General features: G+C 42.7%; 1 protein-coding gene across 2 annotated transcripts in view; it reads right to left on the bottom strand.

The window, feature by feature from the left end:
- pdgfc (platelet derived growth factor c) overlaps positions 1 to 19716 on the bottom strand; it is a 44038-nt gene extending 24322 nt beyond the window's left edge. For both annotated transcript variants that reach the window (XM_062393058.1, XM_062393059.1), the window contains exon 1: positions 18856 to 19716. In XM_062393058.1, coding sequence (XP_062249042.1) covers positions 18856 to 19033 — 178 coding nt within the window. In that variant the 5' untranslated portion in view covers positions 19034 to 19716. The remainder of the gene's footprint in view (positions 1 to 18855) is intronic.
- Between the last annotated feature and the right edge of the window lie 7566 nt (positions 19717 to 27282).

Raw genomic sequence — 27282 nt, 5'->3', positions numbered from 1 at the left:
AGTTTGTGTGAAATGCAGACACACACAAAGCTAAACAGAAGTCTTTCAACCCCTCAGGCTCCGGCCCCGTCCCGAGTGAAACCCGTCACCACACAGCGGCCTCTCCTCGGGTTACGGCGCTTCCACGCCCCTGAGTGATTTCTTGGAGCCTCTAATTAGTGCCCACACTTGTGTTTGGCATCCCGAGGAAGGAAGATTGAGTGTCACTCCTTTCACTACAGCCGTCCATTTGTGTTGACCCTCTGGAATTCTGTGTCTGAGCCCCTAAGCCTGGATTTAGACATGATATCAGCCCCAGAATCAGTCATGAAGTGAAATATAAACCCCTCCCGTCTCTGTTTTCTCATTTATGAAATAAACCGCACCAACAGATACAAGCGAATGAAATGTAAATCTCTCTCATTATGTCTTTAATAATTACTACATATTTGAACATGAAGCACTCTCTTTGCCAAGGCCCTACACATGCTACATACACTCAAGAGACAATTTGTCCCCTAAATATGTCAGATCCATGAATCATTCCGTGGGAAAACTCTGAACATGTCATGGATCCACCTCTCTGTCTGGATCCAGCCCAACTTTTAAAGGGAAATTTCTTGGCTCATGTTCTTGCACCTTGTTTCGTAGGAATACGTACAGTAGTTTTGGGAATATTCCTTCTGAAAAACAAACTAACAAACAGAAAGAAGGGGGGGTGGGGGGCCTCCTTAGTACAGGTAATAAATGCCTGGTTATCAAATATCGCAAAACTCCAGTAGCATTGACACTGATTCGTTGGGAATAAAACAAGCGAAACAGCCTAAATTGACAAATTACTTCTGGGAGGGCAATAAACAAGTACTTGGCAAAATCGAAGAATTAGAGCAGTTGCCAGGGCCTTCAATGTGCTCAAATATAGCTCAGTATAATGAGCGTTAGGCCACTTCACAAGTTACAACTTGTCGCTCTCACCAAATTACAATCTAGCCCCGTTGCCTTCGGTAATGCATGGTGCCCCAAATCAACCTCAAAATCAGAGTTAATTTATGTTAAGTGGACAGAATGATTTAGTTCGGCAGCAAAAGGAAAGTAAGAAGCTCGTGAGATGTTTCTCACAAACATTGGTCAATGGGACTAACCGCCCCTTCTGGCAGGAAACCAGGCGCTGACAGATGAACCACGTCTTATTTAAACTTCTTTCCACAGCTGTGAATGGCAGCTCCGGGCTGCTTTGTAGTCACATCTGTGAGCCGGACAGCTGGATGTTTGGAGAAAACTAGTTTGATCCTCGGCCGGCCACAGATTGGAAGACAGCTTTGCCGAACCAGATCCAGACACTGCGATTAGGCCTGATCAGAGATCCAGGTTTTGCAATAAATGTCGCCGAGAGGACGGATAGAGGATCACAACCCACTTTGTACTTCCCTGGCTCCAAGACAGAAACACTCAAATCTGCAATGAACAGCTTGGAAGAGGTCAATAATGCTTCCAACTAATGATTTCTAAATTGATCTGGGACCCCGGCATATCTGCGCTGGAATCTCAGTACAGCTTAGGTTGCATCTTGGGCGACGGCCAGATTCAGACACTGAGCGAGTTTGTCTTCACACATCTTCCTCCCCTCGTCCAATTATTTGAGTCTTATCTCGAATCATGAAAATCCAAGTGAGACGGACCTCCCGGTGCTTTTCAACATTCAGAGCAACGCAGCCAAGAACCAACGTCCATCTTAACACAACAGCCTTCTGAGGGTTGGAGAATTTTCAGCCATTGCAAACTGAATGATTCATGCAAAGTTGCAGAGACCAAATGTAAATGTGGCATCTCAAGACTAAATTGATCTGTTTCTTTACGCATCTTGTCCTGGATCTTTAATCACCTCCACACCACTGAGCCTGTGTAAACCTTTGTCTCAGCCATCTGGAGAAGTGGAGCTGCTGTGCAGAACTCAGGGTAATGAAAGTATGTTCCTTTCGACCTCTTTTACCAAGGGAGTGTTTGTGTCGAGCACAACTGCTCTTTTCCTGTTACATCCTCCACTTACACAGACAGGCCTGTTACTGCCGACTACAGCCTTGGTCTCTTGCTTCGGTCAGAACCACTGTGACTCTTGCAGAGCTGCTAGCAGTGTGTGTCTAACTCCACTGTCCTGAAACTCTCACATGATTCGACTGGACGCCCTCACTGGTCAAAAGCATGTGTACCCAAATAATTCAGCAACCAACAGCCACACATCCAGTCCACCGCCTCTTACCATCAGTGCCCAAGTGAAACGCATGTCCTCTAAACCCCAGGGAACAATATCTGTGCATACATCCCAACATCGCAACTTACCAAAGGGCTGCCATCGCCTAGCCAAGCAAGTTTGTACCTGGATCTTTGGAGTTGACATGAGTAGCAATTTGAGGATTAGAACATGGGAAAATTGATGTTTCTGGGGGGAAACATCTGCAGGCCAGGGCAGTGACTTAGTGTCTGCAGGTTAATTCCTCTAAGAGGGGAATACAATAATTGTATAATTGCAATGTTGCGCACAGAGAAAGTCTGTAAGGATTCATTCATCCGGCGGTTTCTGAAGGATTTGTATTTCAATCATTGTGGCAGCACTGTTTGAAGAAACACAAAGGGCTGCAGTGTACGCGGCCTTGCAGAGCCAAATTGCAAAAAGCAAAACTGAAACTCGAAATCTTTTTGATGAACAGCCTCATCCCTCTGCCTCTCACTGGTCTTAGCGTTATCGAATGTGAACGGCATGAGGTTATTAAAGTGCTGTCGACATCGGAACTGTTTTCAAATCCGCAATTTCTGGTGTTGATGGATGTTTCACCCCCAAAAACAACAGACCAATCAGCTCGAGAAACCAATCAGAGCTCATCATTGAAGAGATATCCACAGACAACACAACCATGTTAGAATCATAACAGCTGTTTGTGTTATTGTACATTTACATGCAGACATTATTTTACTAACGTGAACAAATATTTCTGGGAGATTTTACTAACAGCTTGTGGATTTAGATGTGATTTGTCAATTTGTGATTGATCAGTGTGATTATGATTAACCTGCGTCCATAAAGTCAGTGGAACATAATTTAATCAGTTGCTATGCTAATGCAATTGCTGCCTATCAGATCATGAATTACTTATCGCCAAGGTTGAGCTTTCTGTCTGTGTATCGAAGGGTTACAACCAAAAGTCTGTATCAGATCTTTAATCAACTCTGCATCAGCCCAGATGCACATTTTTATCACCGGAGGATTCCTGTGACGTCAGCCGGTCTAATTTTTATGTGCTTGTTTGGGAGCTGTTTTTCTTTTAGGGATGACAAATAAATGGAGGAGCCGGGCACTTAGCAGCCAGTTTGCCTTTTTAATTGACGACACAGGTCATTAAGCCGCTGACTGTCCTCCGTTTGACAAACAGAACTCCTCTCCGACTGCTCGTAAATAGGCCTCTCGATCATCCGAGTCCATTTGCCTCTAAATATAACCCCACTGTTTAATACGGTCTTTATCACGGAGACATAAACAAGAGATGGAAGCACACAGCCAGTCACTGAAAGCCTTATTTTATCCGTGGAAACAATAGATGTTCGCGAAGCTGCAGTTAAGGAACAATAGCTGTGTAATCACATGCTAAGATAAGTGGTTACAAAACGGATGCCTTTTGCCTCTGCTAGAGGAAAAGTGGATTTGTATATCTTGGGTAAAAAGGCTTCTTACCAAATCTTCATAATTCAGTTCCCGAAGAACAGTCAATGACGAGCTGCAGCTTAAACAGCAAACTGTAATCACAACGGATGCAAAGAAATGCAGAGTTGGTTCACGTGTGTTTTACTGATTAGCCAATTGTTGACTGAATTATCAGGAAACAGCTGGTCTCTGTTAGACCCTGAAGATAAACTGTTTATTTATATATCTTCTAAAGTAATAGAGTAATGAATGTGTCCTGACTGATGCTTAAATCAATATTTTCAACATATGATCAAAATGATCTTGTGTAATGTAGTTTGTAACTTAGAGAATTAAAGCAGCTTCCCTCATATATTTCAGATGATTTCAGTTTACTATTTCTATTTCAACCTTTATAGAACACGTGTGGCCCCGATAGACAGAGTCAGTTTGACCTTGAGGAGCTTTTAGCCACTTAAAAGACATATATTTCCACCATGGAAGACAAAGAATGGAAGAGCTCTAGGGAGAACGAATAAAAAACATATAAGAGAAGTGGCTAAACTTTATTTATTGTTGCGATGAATTAAAATGTTGCTGGATGTTTAAATAAGCTAGTTTCTCTAAGAAGTTTGCCATAAATTACATAAACTCATACATAAATATGTTGTGTTGGCTATTTGAACTGCCCCCAGGTGGTATATATATGACCATATTATATTATTGTTATTATCATATGAATGAATGCACTTTGTGTTGTCGCTGCACGACGCAGTGAAGCATGAGCTTTTGCGAACGCTTTGAGGACAGGACCTCTGCAGCAGAGCGCTGCATGCAGTCACCGGGGCAAATCCGACTCCGGCTCTCAATGGTCAGTAAATATGTGAACTGTGCACAGACTGTTAAACCACAACGTCTTGTTTATGTTTACACACAAGACGGGAAAATACACAAAACAGGATGTGTGAGTGTGGCGGTACTGGGGTTTGTTGAAAAGATGTGATGTTTGAGTTTATTCCTCTTTTTTGGGTTGTTGTTGTGCAAATTAATAAATATTGCAGAAATGTAAAACTTGTGGCTGAAGTTACAGTTAAAAAGTAATTTGCTCAGTAAACAGTGAAGTAACTGGGGAAATTAGCGGGAAAGTAATTACACACCTTATAATTGTGTTTTTGTTTTGGCGACAAGGGAATTTTCATCAGATTGATCAGTGAGACAATCCATGGTGTGATTCTCAACACTTTTGTGACCCGATGAGAACTCTGTCTGTTAGTTTTGCTCGTCTTTCCCTCTTCACCTGTTATTTTAGTCACATCCTTGAAAGGTGAAGTCATAGTTTCCTTTTCTTTAACCTCACACGCCCGCTAACAAACGTCCATTTTTGGACATAATTGAGGACAATCTCCTTTTTAATTCTAAATTATATTCCTGTATGTTCGTGGTCTTTGATGCATCATCATTTGTTTGATTCTTTCCACTATCAATCATTTTTCCATGCATGCTAGTTAACGTCTTTATTTTGAATGACCATGTTATAATAACTTTGTTATTGTGAATTCAAGTGGAAGAACGATCTCATTATTATAATTTAAATGCTGATTTCCTCAACTGGCTCCCTTTAAAACACGATGGACTTTAAAAAAACAGAACAAACAGCTTCTGGACTCTTCAGATTTCACTGCTCATGCTTGTGTCTGTGAAGTAAACATGCTGTGCAGTAGCGGAAGGCCGAATTATGCCTGTTCGACATGATGGAAACACGGTGAGAAATGTTTCACGTCTGCAGCGAGCATGCAAAGACGTCAACGCTCTGCCTGCGATGATCCGTCAGCACCAACCTCCGACGCTGCGAACTACGCCAAAGACGAGTCAACTCATCGGGCCACTTTACATTTCAGCTCAGACCTGTCATCAGGTGTGAAGGGAAACAAAGTGTTGAACAAACGTGCCCGTACGCGGCAGCGAATGAAAGATGGATTCTGACAAACGTTGTCGTGCACGAAGGATCCGCCTGGTCGATGGCGTCTCATTAGCTGGTGCGGTTCCGGGCCGTTTCAGCGCCGGTGTGTGTAAAAGCTCTAATTAGAGGCTGCTGAACAGATGTAAGATGAGGAGGAGGAGGAGGAGGAGGAGGAAGAAGAACACCTCAACTGGTTAGTAACCTGTCATACTCTTCTCTTTCACTGCATTACTCATTCACAAGGTGTCCTTGAAGCTGTTACCACACTACCTTCCCTGTGAAGAAGAAAGGGGTGTTTAAAAAAAAAAGAAAGACGATGTATGAATAGTGACGGTAAAACATTTAACATTCTGTTCAGTTCCTTCCACGCAGCACAGAGGGCACCTCTATGAAGGAGAACGCTCATATTTCTCCAGATTATCTATTTAATGTGATCTATTGTTGCAGGACATGGCAAGTTTTATTAAATATAAAAGTCCAACACTTTATATGTGGCCAAAACAAATAAAAAAAGTATTATATTGTTTAATGCTGCCTCCACTTCCTGCTACTGGTCCACGAGCCCATGACTCAGTTTCTTCTGCACAGAGACAACCTCTTTTTATCTGAACATTTTCTGGATTGTTGGTTTGGACTTTTATTTCAGGCGTCTTTCACACCTGTTATTTTAGTTTGGACTAAAGCGAAACGTCTAAAGGGTCCGGAGCAAATAAGAGAGAATGTGCGAAATGGTTCCGCCTTCTCATTAAATCCTTTGCGGCTCTTTTCTTTGACCTTGTTGTTTACCTTGCGTTTGGTTGTTGGATTTATAATTTGTGCACTTTGAGTTCATTATTTCCTGTGTTATTGTGTCTCTCTCTTACTTTACTTCCTGTCTTGTTGAGTTCCCAGCTCCGCCTTCATTTGTTTCACCTGCGTCTTGTTAACTTTGTGAATTCAGTCTTTGTGTTTCTTTGTTCAAGGCCACTTTTCCTCTCATCACTTTCTCTGTTTACATTCCAGCATTTTCTTCACCACCATTCTAGGATCTAGACATTTGGTTTCTCTCAAATTAGTGTCACCAACAACAAACCTTTCTTACAGTGGCCATGTTCACCTGTCAACCGCAGGTCTGACTAACAACACTCAGTCTTCAGCCGTGCCAGCTTGTGGCCCATTGGCGCAGCTTCTTGGCACCACCTCGCTGGAGAAGAGCCACGGTGAAAGTTATTTTTTACACCTGTGCTCTTCCTGCTGCAACAAGTCCAAGTGTCTTGAGTAAGAAATCATCGTCATATCATCGACCCGTCAGGATTAAAACTCTCAGGTGAAGAAGGGAACATTTATAAATTCATAATGATAATAATTATTATATAACATGTATTTGTATTCCCTAAAAACGAACTAACAGTAATTTACAGTATACCCAATATTTCCTTTGAGATTAACATATACTGTCCTTGGCGTCCACAGTGCTTTGGCACGGCCTCGGATGAACCAATCAACCAGTTGGAAGAGATCACATTACTTCCACTCTTGAGCCTGTTTGACATCTTTTGATTACACCATCGTGTCCGTGCGTTTGATTCCAGCTCCTCTCCAGACCTGCCTGTGTTTTTAGCACTTGACTGAATTCGTCACATGTGGTTTTTTGCCTCAACTGGTTCTCAACCATCTGGGCATTTAGCACTCCTCTGTCCACACCTTGCACCAAATGCCCGAACCGCAACCGCAATCACATTTAAATCATCAAGTGATTCATGAACTACGCATAATTAGCACGTGCAGAACAAAGACAGCTACTCGTGCTACACACTGACGGTGGCGCTAAGTGGACATCAGTGTGTTTCAGCTCGGGGCTGTTGAATGAATAAAGTGCCTTTTTCCAGTAAGTCCGTCCCTGCTGCCAAGTTACGTCTCCCATCGTGCAGGACCAGGACGGCTCGTGGTCCTGGAGCACAGGGTTTCCAGTTTGCACATTCACGTTCATCACAGCGGTTTCCATAGTGAACAACAGTGGATGGACGAGGCCGAGCCAAGTGTCAGGATATGATGTGCACCGCAACTAATTAAGAAATAATAATTGAGCGGGGCTTGACGTATGTCCTCCGTTAGCCTCGGTGTCAGCTGTCACTTCTTAAGTGAGTGTTGCAGCAAAGTAAAATTCCAGATCAGGGAGAGTAGAACTCTGCGAAAGAGACGGGGTCCGAACCCGGAGCACCGGAACAAAACAACAACCCTGTATGACCGAGGGTAATTTCACTCTTATCTTATGAAATGGAGATTGATGTGAAGAGTGTTCAGCGTGCACGCCCCCTACACACAAACACACACACACAGCCACAGTTGGTGAAATCATTCCAGTCCCTCATAAGACTGAATAGCTAATGTGCATTTTCATTCCATTTGGGCCGTAGAAATGGATACCCCCCCCCCCCCCCCCCCCCCCCCTCCGTGGGGATCCCTTAGTGTGAATGCCGCGGCAGCGAGCGTACCCAGTCTGCGCCGAAAACCTATTCGTGCTTTGGGGAAAAGCCACACATTCTCAAAATAGTATGTGATTGGGTTACCGTCTCTGTATGCCACTGGCATGGCGTCGTATATCACATCTCGCCATGTGTTAGCTGACATAATCCAGGCAGCATGGGACGGCGCGGCACAGATGATTACTGCGGCAGGTGTGTTTTTTTATACCCCCCACCCCACCCAACCCACCCCCCCCCCCCCCCAAATGCATTAGGGCCGGGATATTTCACATCTCCATTTAATGGCTCCTGGTTCTGACTCTCCGACTCGTCGGTGGCACATAAAGAAGAACTAGAGGTAGTTTGATTTCCAGGGGCGTGCCTGGCTTATGGGTTCGGTATTTTAGGGTAATGGGAGCTGGAAGTGAGAAACATTCCTCCGTATAAACTTTGTCGGGTCAGATATTCGAGTGATGCTGCAGCTTTGGGACGCGCTGCACGGCCACATCAGCCATGCAGGGAGAATAAGAGTCCATTTTATTAATATGTCCATCAGTTCAGCTCGGTGTGAACGAGCTCTACTGAGGAAAGCTAGTCAGACACATATGTCCCAGTGGCATCTTGGATATGAAGCACATGAGCTGACTCTGCATTAAAGAGTAACACTATGAAGTGTGAACACTGAAATCTTCTATAACAAAGCTACTCAGAAAGATTTTAAACACATAGTTTAACATTTACTGGATAAATCAAGACTTTAATGGTGGAAAATGGAAAGTTCAATTAACTGAAGAGTTAATTTTAATGAGAACCGTTCAATTGAATCTACAGCAAAATGTCTTATGTTTCCTATAATGGTATAAAAGGTTTAAAGTTTAAAGTTTCAATAATGTATGAAACCCAAGACATTGTTGGTCCTAATATTTGACCAAATTAGAAGTGACTACGTTTACCACCGCCAAGGACGTTAGGTTTTCATTAGCATTCATTTGTTAGTTGGCAGGATTATGCAAAAACTGATTTCCATAATATTTTGTGCAGGATTTATGTGGCGCAGGACCCAAGGAACAACTTATTAATTTTAGATTTAGGAGTGGATCACTATAAACTATTATTTTTTATCTACTTTAACATGGTGAGACAGGATATTCGCTTTGGCGGAAGAATGTGCCTCTAGTTTCGATAATGATTTTCATATATTTATTATGACCTCAGTTGGTAACAGTTGTATGTCTATGTTGCAAAATGCTGTATAATCTCTAATAGGATGTTATTGTACGATTATACATGACGTATACATGTCTACATTTTTTACCGTCAAAATAAAAGTGTGATCTCTTTGGGGTTACGGATATTAAAAAAAGGGTTTTATTCAGACTATTGGCTTCATCTGGTTTACATTGGAATATTGGTTTAGAGAAATAAGAATAATAACAATTTGATTAACATTTTCCCTGACAAAGATTTCATCATCTATACAGTAACACACAGCTCAGTAACAGCAGAGAAAACCAGAAGTGGACAATTGTGTAATTTCTTGTTTAACCTTATTATCTGGGTTCAAATGAGCCTCTTCAAAAAGCAATAAATATTCCATATACATTCTGGAAAAGCTGTAACTATACAAACATCATTTTATTCTCCTGTCGACAGCTGGAACTGTCATTTCTGTGTTGAGGATTTTCAATGTGTTTTCTAAAGTGGACGTTCACGCATCAGTGATTCTCTTTCCCTCTTTGTAGAATTAGCATATTTAACGACGGCTGCTTGATAACCATGAAATGTCTCTGCTGTGGCTGGTGAATCTAGAAGCTGGGTTTCACACACCAGGAAGGAATCCATATTGTAACATATTGTAATGAAGAGGAAGCGAAACCGTTTCAGTTGGTTTCTGCGACAGTGTTGTGGCCTCAAGCAGAGCCAGCTACACTATCTGCAGTGTTTCTGTGGAAATCTTCAGGATGTGGGAGAGTCACGATTGCAACAGTTTAGAAAAAGCATCAACCGGTGCCTGAGAATTCTGCAACGACCTTGTCCGTTAATCACAAGTTCTCCAGAAATCTGTTTCACCAACAGCTGCCATTCATGCGTACATCACTTCCTTGTTTGTGTTTATGGATGTGTGACATGAATGTTTGTGTATTTATTTTAAATGGACAATTACACATTAATTAACTTGCATACTTAAATCCAGTGTAAATGTGCCATATTTTGACATTCAGACTAGTTTTCATCAGACAAATAACATATATAAAATCACAGAACAGATCTCTACCATAATAAATTAAGAAATCAATTACAGCACATTGATGTCACAAAAGAAACGTACACCTGCTGCAGCAGAGACAAAACAAAAGTCAGAAAAGGAAGACGGCCTCTAGCAGTTGTAGTTGCAGTAAACGCTGTTATGACAGATGAGAGGGGGTGGGTTGTATTGGTTGCATGTTTTGTAGCCTGCTCTTTCTATCTTTTCCAGGATAACCAACCCTAGCTTTACTAAATCAACATAAAGAAACAAGTGAGCCAAACAAAAGCACATAAATAATAAACAAAAACAACAAAAGGTCTCATATTTATACTCTAAACCGTGCATGAACGTCCCCTGATACTCTGACCTTGGGAAAATGTTTGCAAAAACAACATGTAACGCAAAACTAACATGCAAAGGAAAGGCGTTGATTGAGACACAGCAGCTTTTGCCAAAGATTTGTAATCCACTTCCTGTTTTGTTTCTCACATGATCCTTCTCAGCATTTTTTTCATTGCCAGGAGTGTCACCACGAAACTCTTATTCTATCATAAAAGCCACAGCTGTGGGATCCTTCAGCATTTGTTCTGGGTCAAGCTCGCTGTCACTCAACTGCGAGGTGATGCCCATGAAGGCCAGTGAATCGAGGAGGACACTTTGAAATACCTCTCTGATAGGGGGTGATGACATCTGCCAAGCTATGCAGACATGCCCTCCAGAGACGGGAACCAAGGTCAACTCATCCCGCTGCCAGGGTTCTCCATCCAACTGGGATTCCAGCAGCCGTAAGACGTCCAGCGCTCACAGCACAACTGAGGTCTGTGTAGAAACAGTGCCACCCTGGCAGCGGTTCAAAACCTCGCGGCCTCGACTTGAGCCAAATGTTTTATCAATGGGAGCCTCTGCTGCTTGAGAGGGAATCGGCTTTGCAACAACAGGAATGGTGATCATCGCTGCCAGCGCTAACAGGAGATCAAACAAACTTCGAGAGCTCTGCTTTTTTCAGGCGATCCCACCGTGTCGCTCAGGAGACGCTGCCTGCCTCGACTCGCTCAGATCTCAGAGCAAAATCCATGGAAATCACCACAGTGTTGCTCAAATGCTGATGAGCCCCTTGTAATGCAAGCATGCAGATGTGGTATGTCAGGAAGACTGTCCTTTTTAGGAACCATGTTAGAATGACTGTAGTTTGACTTTGCATGAAGATTGGCCTGTGTTCTACGTTTTGATAAAGTTTCATGAACCCTTACATCCTGCAGGGCTGCAGGAAAAACAAACTTAACGCAACTTCCTTTTAAACACACAGCGTCAATATGTCAGTGCATTAAAACAGTGCGTCGGGTCAAACAGAAAAAAATCTGTCAGGTAAAAAACAAAGGGGGGGGGGGGGGGGGTCAGGAAGCAACGCCGCCCTGGTGAATGACAGGTATTTGCTCTAACAAGTAATCTTGACTTAAGGCAGATACGCTCCACCCTTCATGTTTAGACTGGACCAGGCAGACTCTCTCTCTCCTCCGCCTGCCAGAATCAATGTTAGCATTGGAGCCGTGTTTAGAAGTCTAAATTTAAAAAACTGTGCATTTCTCTGCACTTGACTCACTGCTGCCGCTTTGTTTTTGGTTTAATTCCGGCTGTTTCTTGTTGCAACCGGTCAGACTGCAGCCAATTGAGTCATTGTGCAGAGGCAGCTGATAATATTCACCAAGTTCTTCCGCTGAGGAAACTAAATCGCTTTCCGATTTGAGTAATTTCATTCCGTAGATAAGCGAGAGAAAACATTATCTGTATTTATTTTGCTCGCGAGGCAACACGCTGACAAACTGGCGAACTTTGGAAAGGATAGTGTGAAGCCGATGGTGCAACCGGCTGACGACCCTTTTATCTGCAAACTGTTGATATCGCTGAAAGTGTGCAGGGCAGCAACAACACCACTAGAGATGCCGAGCCGATAAGAAGCTGAAAGAGGGAACGCTGCCTCTGCCACATCAAAGATATCATTTAAATGTGTTATTTGTCCAGCAGTGTTTGCCGAGCATGAATGTGTTTCCTCACCAACACCCTGGTTTCTATTCACACAGATTCAGACACACCTGGGAGCAGCGAGTGCACCCGCTGAACTCCGGATTCTGGCCACTCAGAAACTCAGGGATTAAATATCTTGCCTCGGGCGCTTCCTTCACCTTTCCAAGAGAAAATCAGATTTTATGGATTCTTGTCAACTTATAAAACTTTTAACTTCTCAGTTTCTTTTGCAGGTTCACTTTCTACTTCGATATGAAATGAACATTGTCACAATATCCGTCATGTTGTCGGATCTGTGCCCTGGTAAATATCAACAGATGTATTCACTCTACTCAACTCGTTTTGGATTTACCTGCGGTGCTCGTTTATTAAAGCTGTTGACAAAATGCACTTTACTTCACTTTACTACTCACCCACAGACGGCCTATAAAAATGGACAACCAGAGAGTGAAGCCAAAAGCTGAAGGGCATGTTTCCTGTGTTCTCTTGAATAGTGACCAGCAGAGGCAATAAGAAGTCAGTTTCTATCGCAGTCTTAAATAAAATGACCCCAGTTCTCAAATTGATTTACAACTTCAGTAAAAATTCGCTTCAGGAGTGCATAGAGACTCTATGATTGACAGCTTGTGCCGTCCATTGGCTGCTCCTCCAAATATGGTTACTTCTGGTTTAAGAAAAAAACCAAGATGGTGTTGCTCCTGTGACTCTGAATAAAAATGCTGCTGGATGTGTCCACTGTTTGCTCACATGTTCACATTATAATAATAATATGTTTAACAGATTGTTTGTGTTTCCCCCACGTGGTCAAACAAGTCAATGGTTGCAGGTTCGATGCATCGTGCTCCTCAGGCTCAGCAGCTGCACTCACATTGACTCAGTAGAGAACATTTCTTCTTTTCTTCAGCAAAGCTTGAGCCTGTGACCCAGATCCCTTGAGAAGTCACTTGGCCTCTCAAGGTGATGGAGGGAGACGCGGCCCTCTCGCTGCCCGAAATGACAAACAGCAGGCAGGCGGTGGCATGCTCTGCTTGCCAAATACAGCACTCCATGTTCAAATAGTGCTGACAGGGAAAACATAGACACTGTTATCCCGGGTCCTCCACTCCGGAGTGAGAAACTCCTCCTGCCAGCGCACATAGACCTGCCTGTATTCACCGGTCCAGGGGTTGGAGCCTGCGGCTGCTATCGTGGAAAAAATCACTTAACTGCAGATTTAGGCATCTTTTTTTTCCATATACATACTGAATGTTTACATGGGAACCCGATGTGTTTTGTGACTTTCAAGATGGACGAGGCCATCAATGCGGTTTTAAAAATCCATGCTTCACATTATGAAGTGCATTGACTTCATTGAGAAAATAAGAAACCATCTTGGCCTCGTCCTGACAAACCTCCTCTCTATAAATGTGGTTTTGATCTGACAGCAGTGATATACTTCGGTGTAATTGTTGCCCTCGCTGCTTCCTGCTGAGCTCATTCAACATTCCAGCCATATGTTCTCTTTGATGGTTTTAATTCAGCCGAACGTACCGGCTGCCCACTCCGATGATTAAATGCATAGTGCTGCATTCATTCAGTCGAGCATATCGATCAAAGTGCAGCTTCTTCTAAGTGGAAACCAGCTTTCCCAGGGTCCCGGGAAACATCTGACCTGTGTTAAACAAAGGATGGAGATTCCAGGAAGCTGCGTTTCATCCCTTTAAGACCCATATCGCAATTTCAAATTAAAACACAGAGCTGACCACTATGGAAACCTCTTAAAATAGCATAGTGGAAACTTTAATGCCAGCTGGAAACACTAAATGCCAGTGGATGTGTATTGAACCTATATGAACCACTATATCTGTTCAAGTCAGGCAAAGAAAAATGAAAAAATAAGACTTTTGATACATCTCAATATATAATTCAACATGATGATGCTTCATCTTGAATGATTTAAAATCCTTTAGAACAGAAACAATGTTGTTTCCTGTCTGATTTAATAATTCAGGATAATGTTATGACTGTTATTCTTTAACACTAACTTCAGTTGAGTATGAAAGATGGATCTAAATACCACATTACCCAAACAGTTTATCAGGACAATCAATTTTATTGTGGATTCTTCAAAGGGGCAAAAGGAATTTCCAGCTATTTTATTTTACTTTGTTAAACATTGCAAGATTTTTTTTTTTTATTTCATCAATTTCCCAGGAAGCAACTTGAGGATCTTGATGAAAAAAACCTGGTGGATTGAGTTGACTGTTAGAAAAATTCCATGCAGCTTGATTTAATTCTAGGGGACTTTAATGAATACCATTCTATTTAGTGAATGTGTGAATGTGAATATCAAACCAATTTGAACTGGTAAATGCATTATCAGGTTTCTTTGAGCGAGAATATTTAACTTCAAATTCAAAATAGATGAAACAAATGTTGTGATCTGATTTGTTTGTATTTCTAAAAACAGTTTTTGGGAGACTTTTGGTTAATTTCAACAATTTTACTATTTAATATAACGGTGTGAATCCATTTGCTTCAACAATCAAACAGAAAAGCTTGTGTGAGCCTTAGAAAACACTTCAACTATCAAACTTTAAGCAAAAACTACTTCTACTTGCGGTTCCTTGATCGACCAAAATAACTCCTCAGATCTCTGAATGTGCTATTCACAGATGTTCCCAGTTGCCTATGACTGAATGAATGAATGAATGAATGAATGAATGGGCGAGGAACACTTCCCATTCCACCTGAAACAGTCCCAAATCCCAACAAGGCCACCCAGTCTCCTTCCTGTTTTTAAATGCTCTCTCTAAACTACTTATTTGTCTGCATCATAATCTAATGAATGCACAATGCAACTCTGTACCTTCAACCCTCTGTGCACGTATCTATGTGTGTATGCGTGGAAACCTGCACATGTTCCCCCTCAGGCCCGTGACCCCTGTGACCCCAGTTCTCCAACTAATCTTGTAATCTCTAGCGGAACAGCCGTCTCTGTGATCATTGGCAGGTCTAGCGCGCTGCATACCTTCCTCCAGTGGCGCTCAGAGGAGGATATGTGGGAATATCTGCAGGTAATCCACATATCTGCAGCCGGATTTTTCTAATAAGAACCGGGCCCGGGCTCATGGGTGGGCCGGGACAGGGAGAGAACGTGGTCCTCGATGGGGAAAGGAAGGGCAGACCACTTAGACTCAGAGGAGTGATATGAACGAGGTGTCTCCTGAAGAGATGACCTGCATGATTAGGGAGCCTGTGATGCATCATCAGCAGGATGAGCCGTCGCTGTGATAAAACCACCGGTGCTGCCAGCAAATTACCGCCTAATGGAAGGAGGCACTGTAAATATTACACCATGCACAAAAAGGCCTCTTCACTGTAATGAAAAAAGATCATTTGATCCAGGTAGCTCCAGAGAAGAGGCAGGGGAGGGAGATGCAGTGTGGTGTGTCCGGGTCTAGACAACGATGTGAATGGAACTTTCTCTGAAGAGGCACAAACTTTAAATCCTGTTGTTCAGACAGAAAAAAGACAAATATATTGTATAAACATTTCTGCACTATTTCACTATTTGAGGTAGAAATATAATCCTGCCTGGATTATTTCAGTATTTATTTGTTCCATTCCAGGATGTATAGGCTAAACAAGGCTCAGCTCTTTCCCACTGCCTGTCTGAGTCTATGTCCTGCACCACATGTTGTTAAGTTTACGCAACTAATCAAAAGGTTAGAGAGAAATAATTTGAGTTTCAGTTCAGTATTTTAACTCATAAACACAACCGAGCGCTTTGAGTTGCTTGAACAAAACAATAAGAAAACATCAGCTTTAGTTCCCAGGAGCAAACATTTCAAAAAAAAATTTTGTTTACAATGTTGTGTGTTGGTGCCAAAATGTTTTATGGACCCGTTGACTGTAAAGTTTTCATGTTTGCTGTCTGGTGGCCTGATGTCTCTTGTAAACTATATATACCAGTGAAAGCTGTTGTACTGTATATGAACAGAAGCTCTTTGGGCTTGAACCAAACTAACTGTATGTCGAGGGGCCAAGTCCCATCAGTCCACTTACACTCAATCAAGCTGCAGAACAGGTTCACACCCTCTTGGATTTCAGTCCCCTGCATATGTCTGACTTTTTTCCTCTGGGAAAACAGTGGAAATGTTTAGAAAAGTTCCCTCTTTAAAAGTTAAAGAGAGTCATAAAGACTTCCTGGATGTGTACCAAAATTAAACGGGGCTGCTTCTTGGCCCAGGCTCCATCATTCCACCAAGTTTCCACCAACAAAACAAACCAACAAACAAACAAACAGGGGTAGTGCCTCCTCTAATGGTTCTCTAGAATGCAGTACCACGCCAAAACCCAACACTTCTCTTAAATTCTCTGGAAATATGTGATAATGTCACAAACCCACCCTGTATCGCCCCTTTTTTTCAGATCAACACCAAAAAAGGATGGATTCTCTTTTAACCATCCTTTTACCAAGTTTATTTAAAGTCTGTTCAGTGGTGTTTGCAATCACCTGCTAACGAGCAAACAAAGAAGTGATCGGGGGTGACAACATGACCTCCCTGGTGGAGTTGAAAGCAGAACTTGAAGATGTAAGCAGACGTCGCGGTGGAGGCCGTGATGGATGGCTACATGCATTTTCCTTCAGCCCTGTTTAAAAAATCCTGAAACTGTACAAAGCATTCCACTGGTGCAACTGCAGATGTCATTTCCATGCAATGGTTTTTCTTAATAACCATGAAACCTTATAGCCATGTGGCGAACACATGAAAACAACATGTGCAATGCATGTTATTGTAACCAAATCTTCAGTGGCGGAGGAAGGAAATGTTCTCATTATGTGTGACCACCGCACACAACATTTACATTTCAGGGTTCATGCCCATTGTGTTAGCTTTGTGGAGACGTGTGAGACGGAGTCATTGACTGTGACAGATAGCGGCTCTGCAACACTGGGAGACGCGGCCCCCTCTGGGATCTCAGGGAGTCCTCAGCAGCCGCTCGCTAACTTTAATGCCACAGGAGACTGTGACTCTCCAGGCAACCACCACTAAATATGCCAGACGGGTCCGGCTCGCTCCCGACCCTCAGATCGATATCAAATTGTCTCGCTCGGGTAGCATCGGCCAACGACTGCGCCAGAACGGTGAGCACTCAGACGCTCCGGTCAAAGGTTACAGACGGCCTGGCCGGCTTCGACCCCGGGCCAACGTGTGCAACGTGAGCTCTTTGACAGTTTAACGTCCCTTCTCGCACACTTCCTCCCCACACCATTCATTCCCTGCGCTCTCTCTCCTCCCCGTTGTTTTCCTTTCTCAGCCGTCCTGATTAAACTCGGGAGATCCCGGCGGGCGGCTCTGATTTCACCGGCCCCGACTGTCACTGTAGTGAAGTCAGCGCTGCGTGTCCTCACACAAGGCCAGTCCAGCCCAGCGGCTGCACAGGGCTGAGTAACGAATGAGGGTTTGACCGGTGCAACATCTGCAGGGTAGACGGGGCCTGTTTGCTACTTGAACTGTTCCCTGTGAGGTCCTGTTTTGTCTTTGTGCTGTTCCCTGTAAATCTCCAACAATGTGTCAGCTCAAACATGCAAAACACGGCTTTACATTGTTTTACTTGTACTGCACACTCGGCTGAAGCCCGGGGCCCTGAAAATGCATGTGAAGACTCAAAACCTCACATTATACTGCTCTTGCATTTTTAAGCCTGCGTGCACAGGATTGGTCAAATGCCAAACAAGGATGGACTCATTTTGTCAAGAGTACATCTCGGATCAATATGTCATGACTTGGTGCTTTTGTAACAAGCTCAACTTGAAGACTATAATGTGTCTAAGGAAGCTGTGTGGGGGAGAAAGCAAAGAATCAATGCAGGAGCCGGATGAGAGAAAATAAACAGTACGTAGATAAGTGCAAAAACAGAAAATGTAAAAGTTGGAATGATGTCCTCCCACTGCTTCTGCACACACACATACACACACACACACACACACTTATAACCACAAAGAACTCGATTGCCAATAAGCCACGATGGCAAGAGATCCCCGGAGGGTCATTATCTACTCATTCAGCTCAAAGCAGAAAATAGATGAAGACAGATCAGTTTCAGCCCATAACCTGGACGTGTCATCAAAAATTAACAGACCCGGGGTCTGTGAATTTGATAGTGCAGCTCAGTGCAGTTCAGAGGGCAACAGAATGACATCGCCCGGAACGACTGCTGCATGAATGGAGCCTTTTTTTAATGATCACAGGGAAAAGCTCTCCCCTGGGGGACCTGAAATTTCAGAGGGTTTTCCCCCTTAAACATACACGAGAAGCCTTTAAAGGTAAAACAGAAAAAAGAAGGTAATTTTGCACTTCCTATCCGGGGATAGAATGAATGAAACGCTCATTCATTGCAGTTTAAACTCAAGCAAGATGTGTTCTCTCCATAAAGAATGGATCCGAGCCAAGTGAAAACAGTGTGATGAGTTTAACAAGTTCATGTTTGACTTTTACTGGTGAAGACAAAAAAAATTAAAAAAAACGCTCTAAAAACTCACCGTTCTGCTCCTTTATACTTGGAAGGTGAAACTTGGTGACATGACTTGATTCAGCTTCCGAGCCATAATGTTGGAGAAGCGATGCAAGGAGGAAAAAGAATGGAAGGATCATTTGGATGAGTGGTGGCTGGCGATCGCAGGGCGCTGTAGACGGGATGGTTTGGATCACCACGCACATGGGTCGCTCGCAGGACACCAGTGCTGCTTGGGACACATTTGGAGACGATAGAAGCAGAGTAGAATCCACATAATCTTAATCACCAGTCCCGGAGAGAGTGATTTCTTTCGGTTTTCACTCTTTAAATCAAGACTAAGCCTCCTCCAAAGCTCCCAGACCCTGACGCTGCTGCGCAAAGCAAGTGCGCACCTGTTGGTTTCGGGCAAAAAGTTGGTACACTGAGTTAGAGAAAGTTTTTGATTTTTAAGTGAAGATAATCCTGGAATTAGTTGTGTGCGCGTCCACACGCAGGCAGATCATCTGTGGTAGGAGATCGTTTGGAGACACACACGCATTCTGGCTGAAGCGTGCGTCCGCGGTGCGTACTCGCCTCCGTCTGGATATATCCCCCGCAGATCTTTACGCATTACAGCAAAACCTCTCACTCACACACACAGAGCAGATGCGGGGAGAGAGAGAGAGAGTCCAGCAACCTGATACGGTGTGTACCCAGAAACCATTCACACCAGCGAGACGAGTTCTGTTGTCTGGCGAGGGCTCGAAGTCATAACTCGCAGGAGACGACGCAGATGAAATATCGCTGCACGACACTGGGGTTGGGTTTTTTGGAGACTGACGGCACAACAGGTGCTGTGCATAAAGTAGAAGTTCACAGCCGAGGAAACTCCCCGGGATGTTAACTGTTCCGCTGCTGCCTGGTCCAATGAGGCGGTTCACACACACAGTCAGAAACTGTTCTGCAGGAAAAGCGTCAGCAGCATCTCCAGAGAACAGAGAAGCAGCTCAGAGTGAATACTGAAGACAATGTGATTCCATGAAGCAACTTCACAGACTGTTTCCTCCACAGTAGAAAACAACATTCAACACTCAAACACCAGATTAGAAAAGGATAAGATCTAAACAAATTCTAAACTTTTGTCAATTAGTACACAAACCTTTAAAAAGTTAAATTATCTCATTATTATTTAATAATAATTATAATAAAAACAAAGGCATCTTATTCTATAGTTGCTGCATTTGTCACTTTGGACAAATATTGAACTTTAATAATACATTTGAGAAACAATTTCCAAATGTAAGAACCAATACAGGATTATTGAATCATATCATATTGTGTCCCATCTTGTCGCCTCACAGCTTTTCTTAGGGGATGTATTTTTTCATCCTCTATACATCTTCCAGCACAAAAAATACATGAGTACATTTTTATTGATATCCCTTTTATATTATTTTGATGATTTATGGAGAGTACAGAATTCTTTCTGTAACATACCATCTTCTGACTCATTGTCTGTGCCCACAGTTTTGTGGCCCCTTGTGGTCCTCTCACTTTTTTCTGCCCAGAGTCTCACGGTTCATCAAATTCATACGTGGTTAAACAAAGGAATCGGCAGATTACATCCACATTGGGACCTTTATGAACCAAAAGGGAAGTTTCCATAAGCAAATATGTCTATGTAAGCTTGTTTTAGCCGCGGAGGGACTGTTTAGAGCCTTGAATCATTTCCCCAATAGAGAGATGAAAGATGAGTGTGTTCCCACACAAGACTCCTCTAACCGGCTGTTGTGCATTCTGCCGGAATGTTTCTGTGGAAGGAAATGTTTAAGGGCTCCTCAATTTGTCATATCAAAGCAGAGACACCACTTGGAACAATACTCCCTCCTGTTCCCAATTTCCTTTCTCCCCGGCGCACGGTTGTACCTCATCAGCACCGATTCATGTGGTTCCTCCCATCCCTATTGTTGGCAAAGTGCACTGGTGTATCCCCCAGTCGAATGGTCCGTCTGCAGCAGCACAGACACAACAATCAAAGGAGAGCCGGAGACATATTGAAACCATTGAGCCAGACACATGATGCAATGCTGCAGCAATTTACCCCCGGTCTCACAAAGCTCAGAAACCACCACCTCAAAGAAAGTGCCGAGCAGACATCTCCCCAGCATCAAGGTATGAGGGGAGGCTTCTGTGGTTTTAATCAAAGTTAATGGCTGGGAAAAAGGAGGCATGGGGCACTGGTACAGTCATTTCATACGTGTGTTGCCCCCGTGGAGAGGGGCATATAGGGGTCTGCTTGTGCCTGCTGCAAGGGCCAAGGCCTTTTGTGTAAAGGAGAGTATCACATTCCAGCCCTGCAAGGGCCTGCAGCAGATGTCAGCACTTCACATTGTGGAATCCCTCTCCCTTTTGCACACACTCACACACACTCCTTCGGCCCTTGAGGTTTTGTCTGTAAAAATCGGGGTATTTTGTCTCGTTGTCCACGTTTGATTGCCGCTTCCACGGTGGTCCTGTGAAACTTTGAGGCTTTGATACAAAGAAAATATAATAAACAGAGGAAATTAGAAACAAGGCAGACCTTTTGGGTCACGGCTAACACACAGAGACATGTCAGCCAGGAGGACTCTGCGTCCGCAGACTGGAGATGGAAATGTATACAATAGAGACTTTACAGTCGTTGGCTCACGGCAAAATCCCATTAGACGTGCTTGCCTTTTTGGGACAGATACTGTTAAACAAACAAATGCCGTCTCCCAAACACTCTGTGTTACACAACTCGTCTCTCACAGCGTCTGTGGTTTTGTTCCAGGTGAAATGAAAAGAAACACAGGGGAGAGGACATGTTTGCTAAATCTAGATTGCACCTCATTATGGCACCTTGACGAAGAGAAGGCCGGTGAGATGACTTCATTTAGATGGTAAAACCTCCTGTAACAGCAGCAGCAGTAGTTTTCTGCTGTGTGGTCCTGTGGGGGTTTCTGTGGTTTCAGTCCCGATGGGAAAAGTGCCAACGATGGAATTTGGAAAGAATTCACTGAAGTTTTCTCAATCTTAAAGAAAATGAAGTCCTGATGAGCTCTTATCATTGTGTCTTTCAGCATGTGGACATTATATATCAATGACATTCTAATGTTATAGGCTGGATGGGAACGTTTAACTGCCCCTGGCTGCACTTGGCTTTGAAACCAGAGCCCCCTGGTGGTGCCCCTCAGGGCTACAGCCAGGTGGGTGCCTACCTTAACACTTACTGGCCAGTTTCGGTTCTTGCCTGAACTGAGGAGAAACCTATTTCATCATGTGATTCAACTAAAATAAAAACATGAATATGTTGTCTCCTAATGGTTTCATCCATCCAACCATCTCCTAATGTGTGTATCGTGTTGAGAGTCACTGGGAGTTGGAGCGCTCATCTTCGTGCACATTTGATTTCCAGCTCTAATTCATCACCAAAGCACAGAGAGGTGAGCCACTGCTTGTGGTTACTGTTCAGATTGTATGGCTACGATGCTGCTTCTCAGATTGAGCCGTGCACCAAAGAGGTTTACATTTATTAAATATCCTTTAATAATAACTTATTTATAGATTATGGAAAATGCTTTTTCTTCCTGATCTGTTGTGCTCAACTGAATTGTTCAATGTCTTCTCAGGAGACCTGTCAGATTGCTCGATTGTTATAACACAAATAACTGATTATAGAATGTAATAAAAGACATCAACTTTTCAAAAATGTTGACTCAGGTCACTCAGTTGGAGCTTATTTTGATCAGTTTCATCTGGAACATTGCATCATATCATCCTTTATTTTCCATGAGAAAACACAATCAGTATCTGCTGTTGTCAAGTAGATCTAAATTTAGGACAAAGTACCATAAAGTACATCATGATAAAGTACTTGGCTGTTGGTGCATGAGCCTATGAAAATGGAGGGATTATGATATTTTTCACCATTTGCATAAAAGCTGAAAGTCGACACTTCAGTCACATCCTGAAGGCTTCATTTCAAATCCACTGAGAAGGCAAAAAAAAAAAAAGAATGTGTCAACTACACTCAAACATAAGGAACCACTCGTGGAATGTTCTGACGATGTGTAAAGTTCATGGAGGCCGAGTTGAAAGAGTTAAAGGTTCCAGAGTTAACAATGTTCCTGTGTTGTATTTGAAGCTTGAAGACAAATGTGATTTTAAGAACCAAAAACCATCTCATCTTAGTTTTACTTCTCCTCTCTAGTGCTTTTCTCTGGAGCTCCAACACCAACAGGACATTTTGTTCCATCTCTGAGCCTCTCTCCTGATTGGCTGCCTGTTGTCTGAGTGACACACAGTCAGATTAACCTAATAGATTCACGTTTATCTGCAAATTACATTTCACCAACTATTCTTTCTTATTTTGCAATCCTTGGGAGGGTTAAAGATGTATCAGCTGTCTGATTTTAAATGATAGGTCGGCCCTTTAGGCGTTTGTCTGTCTCGTATCTTTACTTGTTAGTGACGGGTGTTGTGTTGTTTGTGATGTTTCAGTTTTTGACCTAAAATTTAAATAAGCTGAATAATACTCATGTCCGAAAAAAAACTTTATTCAGTTCATTAAATCTGCAGCTTGTGTTTCACATCAGAACCTGAACTAAACTCGACTGAAATCTACTTTTCTGTTTCATCACAGCTTGATGCTCTGGAAACGAGACGGACTCCTGCTGCCGGAGGACTTCTGCACCGTGACGGCAAAGGCAACGAACCTGATTTAAACTCATTGTGTTGCCGAGATGAAATATTTACTGAGCAGAGAGAGAAAAGCTGATCTCCAGCAGGTTTTAAAGTTTCAGGAGCTCCTCTGATGAAAGCAGAGCTGAATTTATTGCAGCTCTGCGATAAATTCCAGCAAAAACCCGTCGTCACACTCAGGTGAAAATGGTCGAACGTGTCGTTTTCTGCTCTTTGAGGATTTCCCTCCTCATGTCGGAATTGAGAGACGTCCAAAAAGCACCAGGGGGAGGATCCCCGCTGCCGAACAGCTCCCTGGCCCGATGCCTCCGTCGTGGTAATCCTGCTCATCGTGAACATCTGCTGACGGGAGAGACTCAGTTTCCATTATGACAATCTGCTTATTTAATGATCCAGAGGTCAAATCGACTCCACTGCCAGACTTCATCAGGACGGTGTTGTACTGGAAGCTGCAGCCGCTCGGTGATGGATTGTATAACAGTGAACATCTGTGAAGCGGCAGCGTCTGTGCTCCGACCTTCTGAATTTACAAAGCACGTGGAGTATGTGCTGACGAGAGATGATGTTTCAAGTATGTGCTACGTTGAATTGCTTCATTTCTGTATTAGTGTTAATTCTGGTTCATCCATGTTAACAGGTCAGACACAGGAAGCACAAATAAGTGGAGGAGGTGGGGGGGGGGGACTGCCGTCAATAACTAAAGGGAGAACTCAGCAACTACAGGATCAAGTCGGTAATGAACGTGTCATTGTTCTCCTGTGCCGATGCAATCAGGACATTGATCCGGAAAATAAAGGACTTTTCCTCTCAAGTCAGTGGAGTTCATTATATTACAGCTGTTTGCTTGATTTCTTCCATTTGCACATTTTAAAGGAAGACGAAAGAGAAGCATCAAAGCAAAACGAAGGCACGTTAAAGATTCAAGATTCTTCTTCATCGTGAAGTTACTGCTGCAGACAACCACTCAAATTTATGACACTCCCTTGACTTACAAAGCGGCACCAGTTGCATAAATTACAGTTATACATCCCAACTTTATTTTCTTTATATTACCTCCAGGCAGTTTAAGTGTCGCTGTTTGTTGTCAGCAGAAATAAAGATAAACTACACATTTTCTTGAAACTTGGTGGAAGTTCATAACCTTTGGATGCCAATGTGGGCAAAGAGGCAGGTTTTTTTTAAATATCCAGAAACACTGCGAGACGTGTTGTTTAACAGATTTTTCTGGAAATAATAAATAAGAATATATAAGTAACTGATGTCTAAGAGTGTTTTTAATTTGGTGCAGCTTGATTGCATTTTGGGGGTTGGTTGGGTCTTGGTGGAGGTACGTGCTCTACTGATGGCCATACCACTTTCTATATTATTTCCATTTGTGCTTTTTGTTTCTGTATCATGTAGAACTTGTCTTCTTATCAAAATCACTCAAAATCCAGGATGAAATCGACTTTGCACATGCAGAACTGAAAATATATCACATATGCACATATTTTGCAAATCCTCCCTGTCTGTCAGCCCTTTGTTTCATCTCCATCTTTGGTGATTTACATGAATTCCGTCTGGCAGCTTCTCTTTGCTTCTCCCTGCTCCAAGTCGTCTATCTCGTCACTGATCTGAAGTTACGTCCACGAAGCTCAAACAACTGACAATCACTTGTGAATTAAAACGAAACACACACACACACAGACACACAGACACACACACACACAAGTCGTTCAAAAGCTTCATTTTCATTTGAATAAGAATTTGAAAACTAGCGTAACCCTTCCTGGCTGCAGCAGTAGCAGAAATGTGGTTTGCATGCCAGGTATAATACCACAGCAGATTGGTTCAATCCAGCCTGACATATTTCTGGAATGGCACATAGTTGTCCATCGCACTTGGCTCGGAGCCAAACCGGCGAGCATTTCTCTAGACAACACAAAAGGATCCTTGTGCTCGACGGCCTCGCCTCCTGATTGTAACAGCAGAACCGTGCCCTGTGACATAAATCATTAATCTCTATGCATGTGGTGCCGATTAATTTGTGTATGGAAATGGCATGCCATGTCAGTCAAAATTATACCATGGGGATCATTACGCCGAGGCCTCCCAAGTTGTTTGACATACAGTGATGAATGAGATATGGATCAAAATTGTGGGAAAAGAAAGAAAATCACCTCACTCCTGCTTCTGCGCTGGATTTTATTTTCACCAAAAAAATTAGAAGAAAGAAATAACATCGGGCTTCCTGTTCATTTCTCCCAGCGTGTTTTCAACCAAGCACAAAAACCCAATGAAAAATGACACAAACACATCTGACATTTAAATTAAAAAGTTCTTTACGCAGGAAAGTTATGACCACAACCAAATCCAGGAGAATGATGTGGTTTGTAGACGTAAAAGAGACAGGGAACATAAGAAATGTTAAAAGTCGTTTCTATCATCACCCCCGTAATTAAGTCTGTCAAGAGTTTGAGAGAACTGTGGACTCAGAGGCTTTTTAGGTATTTAATATAGAAACGATTCAGAGGGATGAATTGGTGTGAACAGGCTGGAAGACTGAGTCCAGGAGATTGTTCCAGGAAACTGAGCCGATAAGGGCTCTGACATCTACCGTGTCCAGATCCAATCTCCAATCTTCAAATGATTCTTTTATTAAAAAAACACACACATAAGTAATATTAAAGGGGTAGCGCTTAAATACAAACCTCCATCCACATCCCAGATACGACTGAACCGAAACCTGCAGAAGCGATTGTCTTGAAGCTCTGTGGAAGGAGAGGACGAGGGGAATGGAAGAAGAAGAGATTCCTGCCTCAGAGAATGAGAAACACATACATTTTGAGAAAATGGCCTTTATTGTTATTGAAATATACAAATACAAATGGGTAAAGTGCATTAAAATAAACACCTATGTGTGTGATATAGATGTTTATTTTTCACTATAATCTGACAGAAGAAGAAGACACAGTATCAAATGAAATGGCCCCAAAAGTGTCTCCAAATGGACCTGTACATGAAAAAGCTATATGTTTGTACCTGTTGTGCCGTTTGTCGAGCGTTCAGCTTTACAGTTCTGGAGCAGAGGTGATATACGGCCGAAAGCTGAGCAGCAGAAAGCTCGGCTCTGCACAGGAGAGCAAAGAGGATCGTCAATCATGTGCCGCGAGTCGTATCCATCCAGCGTAACATAACTTTACACCCTGCAAACTGAAAATCAATGACGTGAACGTGTGTAAAGTTTCGATATTTGATGGATTTGTATGTTTGATCTTGTGCCAACACACACACACATGCTCCAGGTTGTTCATTCAGTGGCTCACATCTGTTCATCGAATGTAAACAAGAGGGTCAATATTAAACCTGATATCCTCCCAGAGTGAAGGATATTTAACAAATGTATTTTATTTAACTTTTTTCAGAACAATATTATGCTTGTACCTGAAATTGTATATCATATTATGTTCCATGTGTAGATCCTAGTACAGATTATTAATATAGCACGTTTAAAAACGATCATATGTCTAAAGTAATGTGCAATATAGTAATAATATGTAATACAATAAAACAAAAAACGCTACCATGTGGACAAAAATCTGTCTTCAGTCTATTCTTAATTATGTCTACAGCACTGAATTGTTAACTGTACACTGTTCCAAAGCTGTTATTCATATTTAATTTCATATTTCCTGATGTATCATAATCAACCTCGAATGAAGCAGAGACATCAATGGCCGCTCTGAACACGTTGGGCCTTCTCCATCCATCA

This window comes from Platichthys flesus, chromosome 8 (assembly GCF_949316205.1).
Source record: "Platichthys flesus chromosome 8, fPlaFle2.1, whole genome shotgun sequence".
Classification (NCBI taxonomy): domain Eukaryota; kingdom Metazoa; phylum Chordata; class Actinopteri; order Pleuronectiformes; family Pleuronectidae; genus Platichthys; species Platichthys flesus.
Note: the sequence above shows the minus strand (reverse complement) of the source record. Positions and strands in the feature narration are given on the sequence as shown.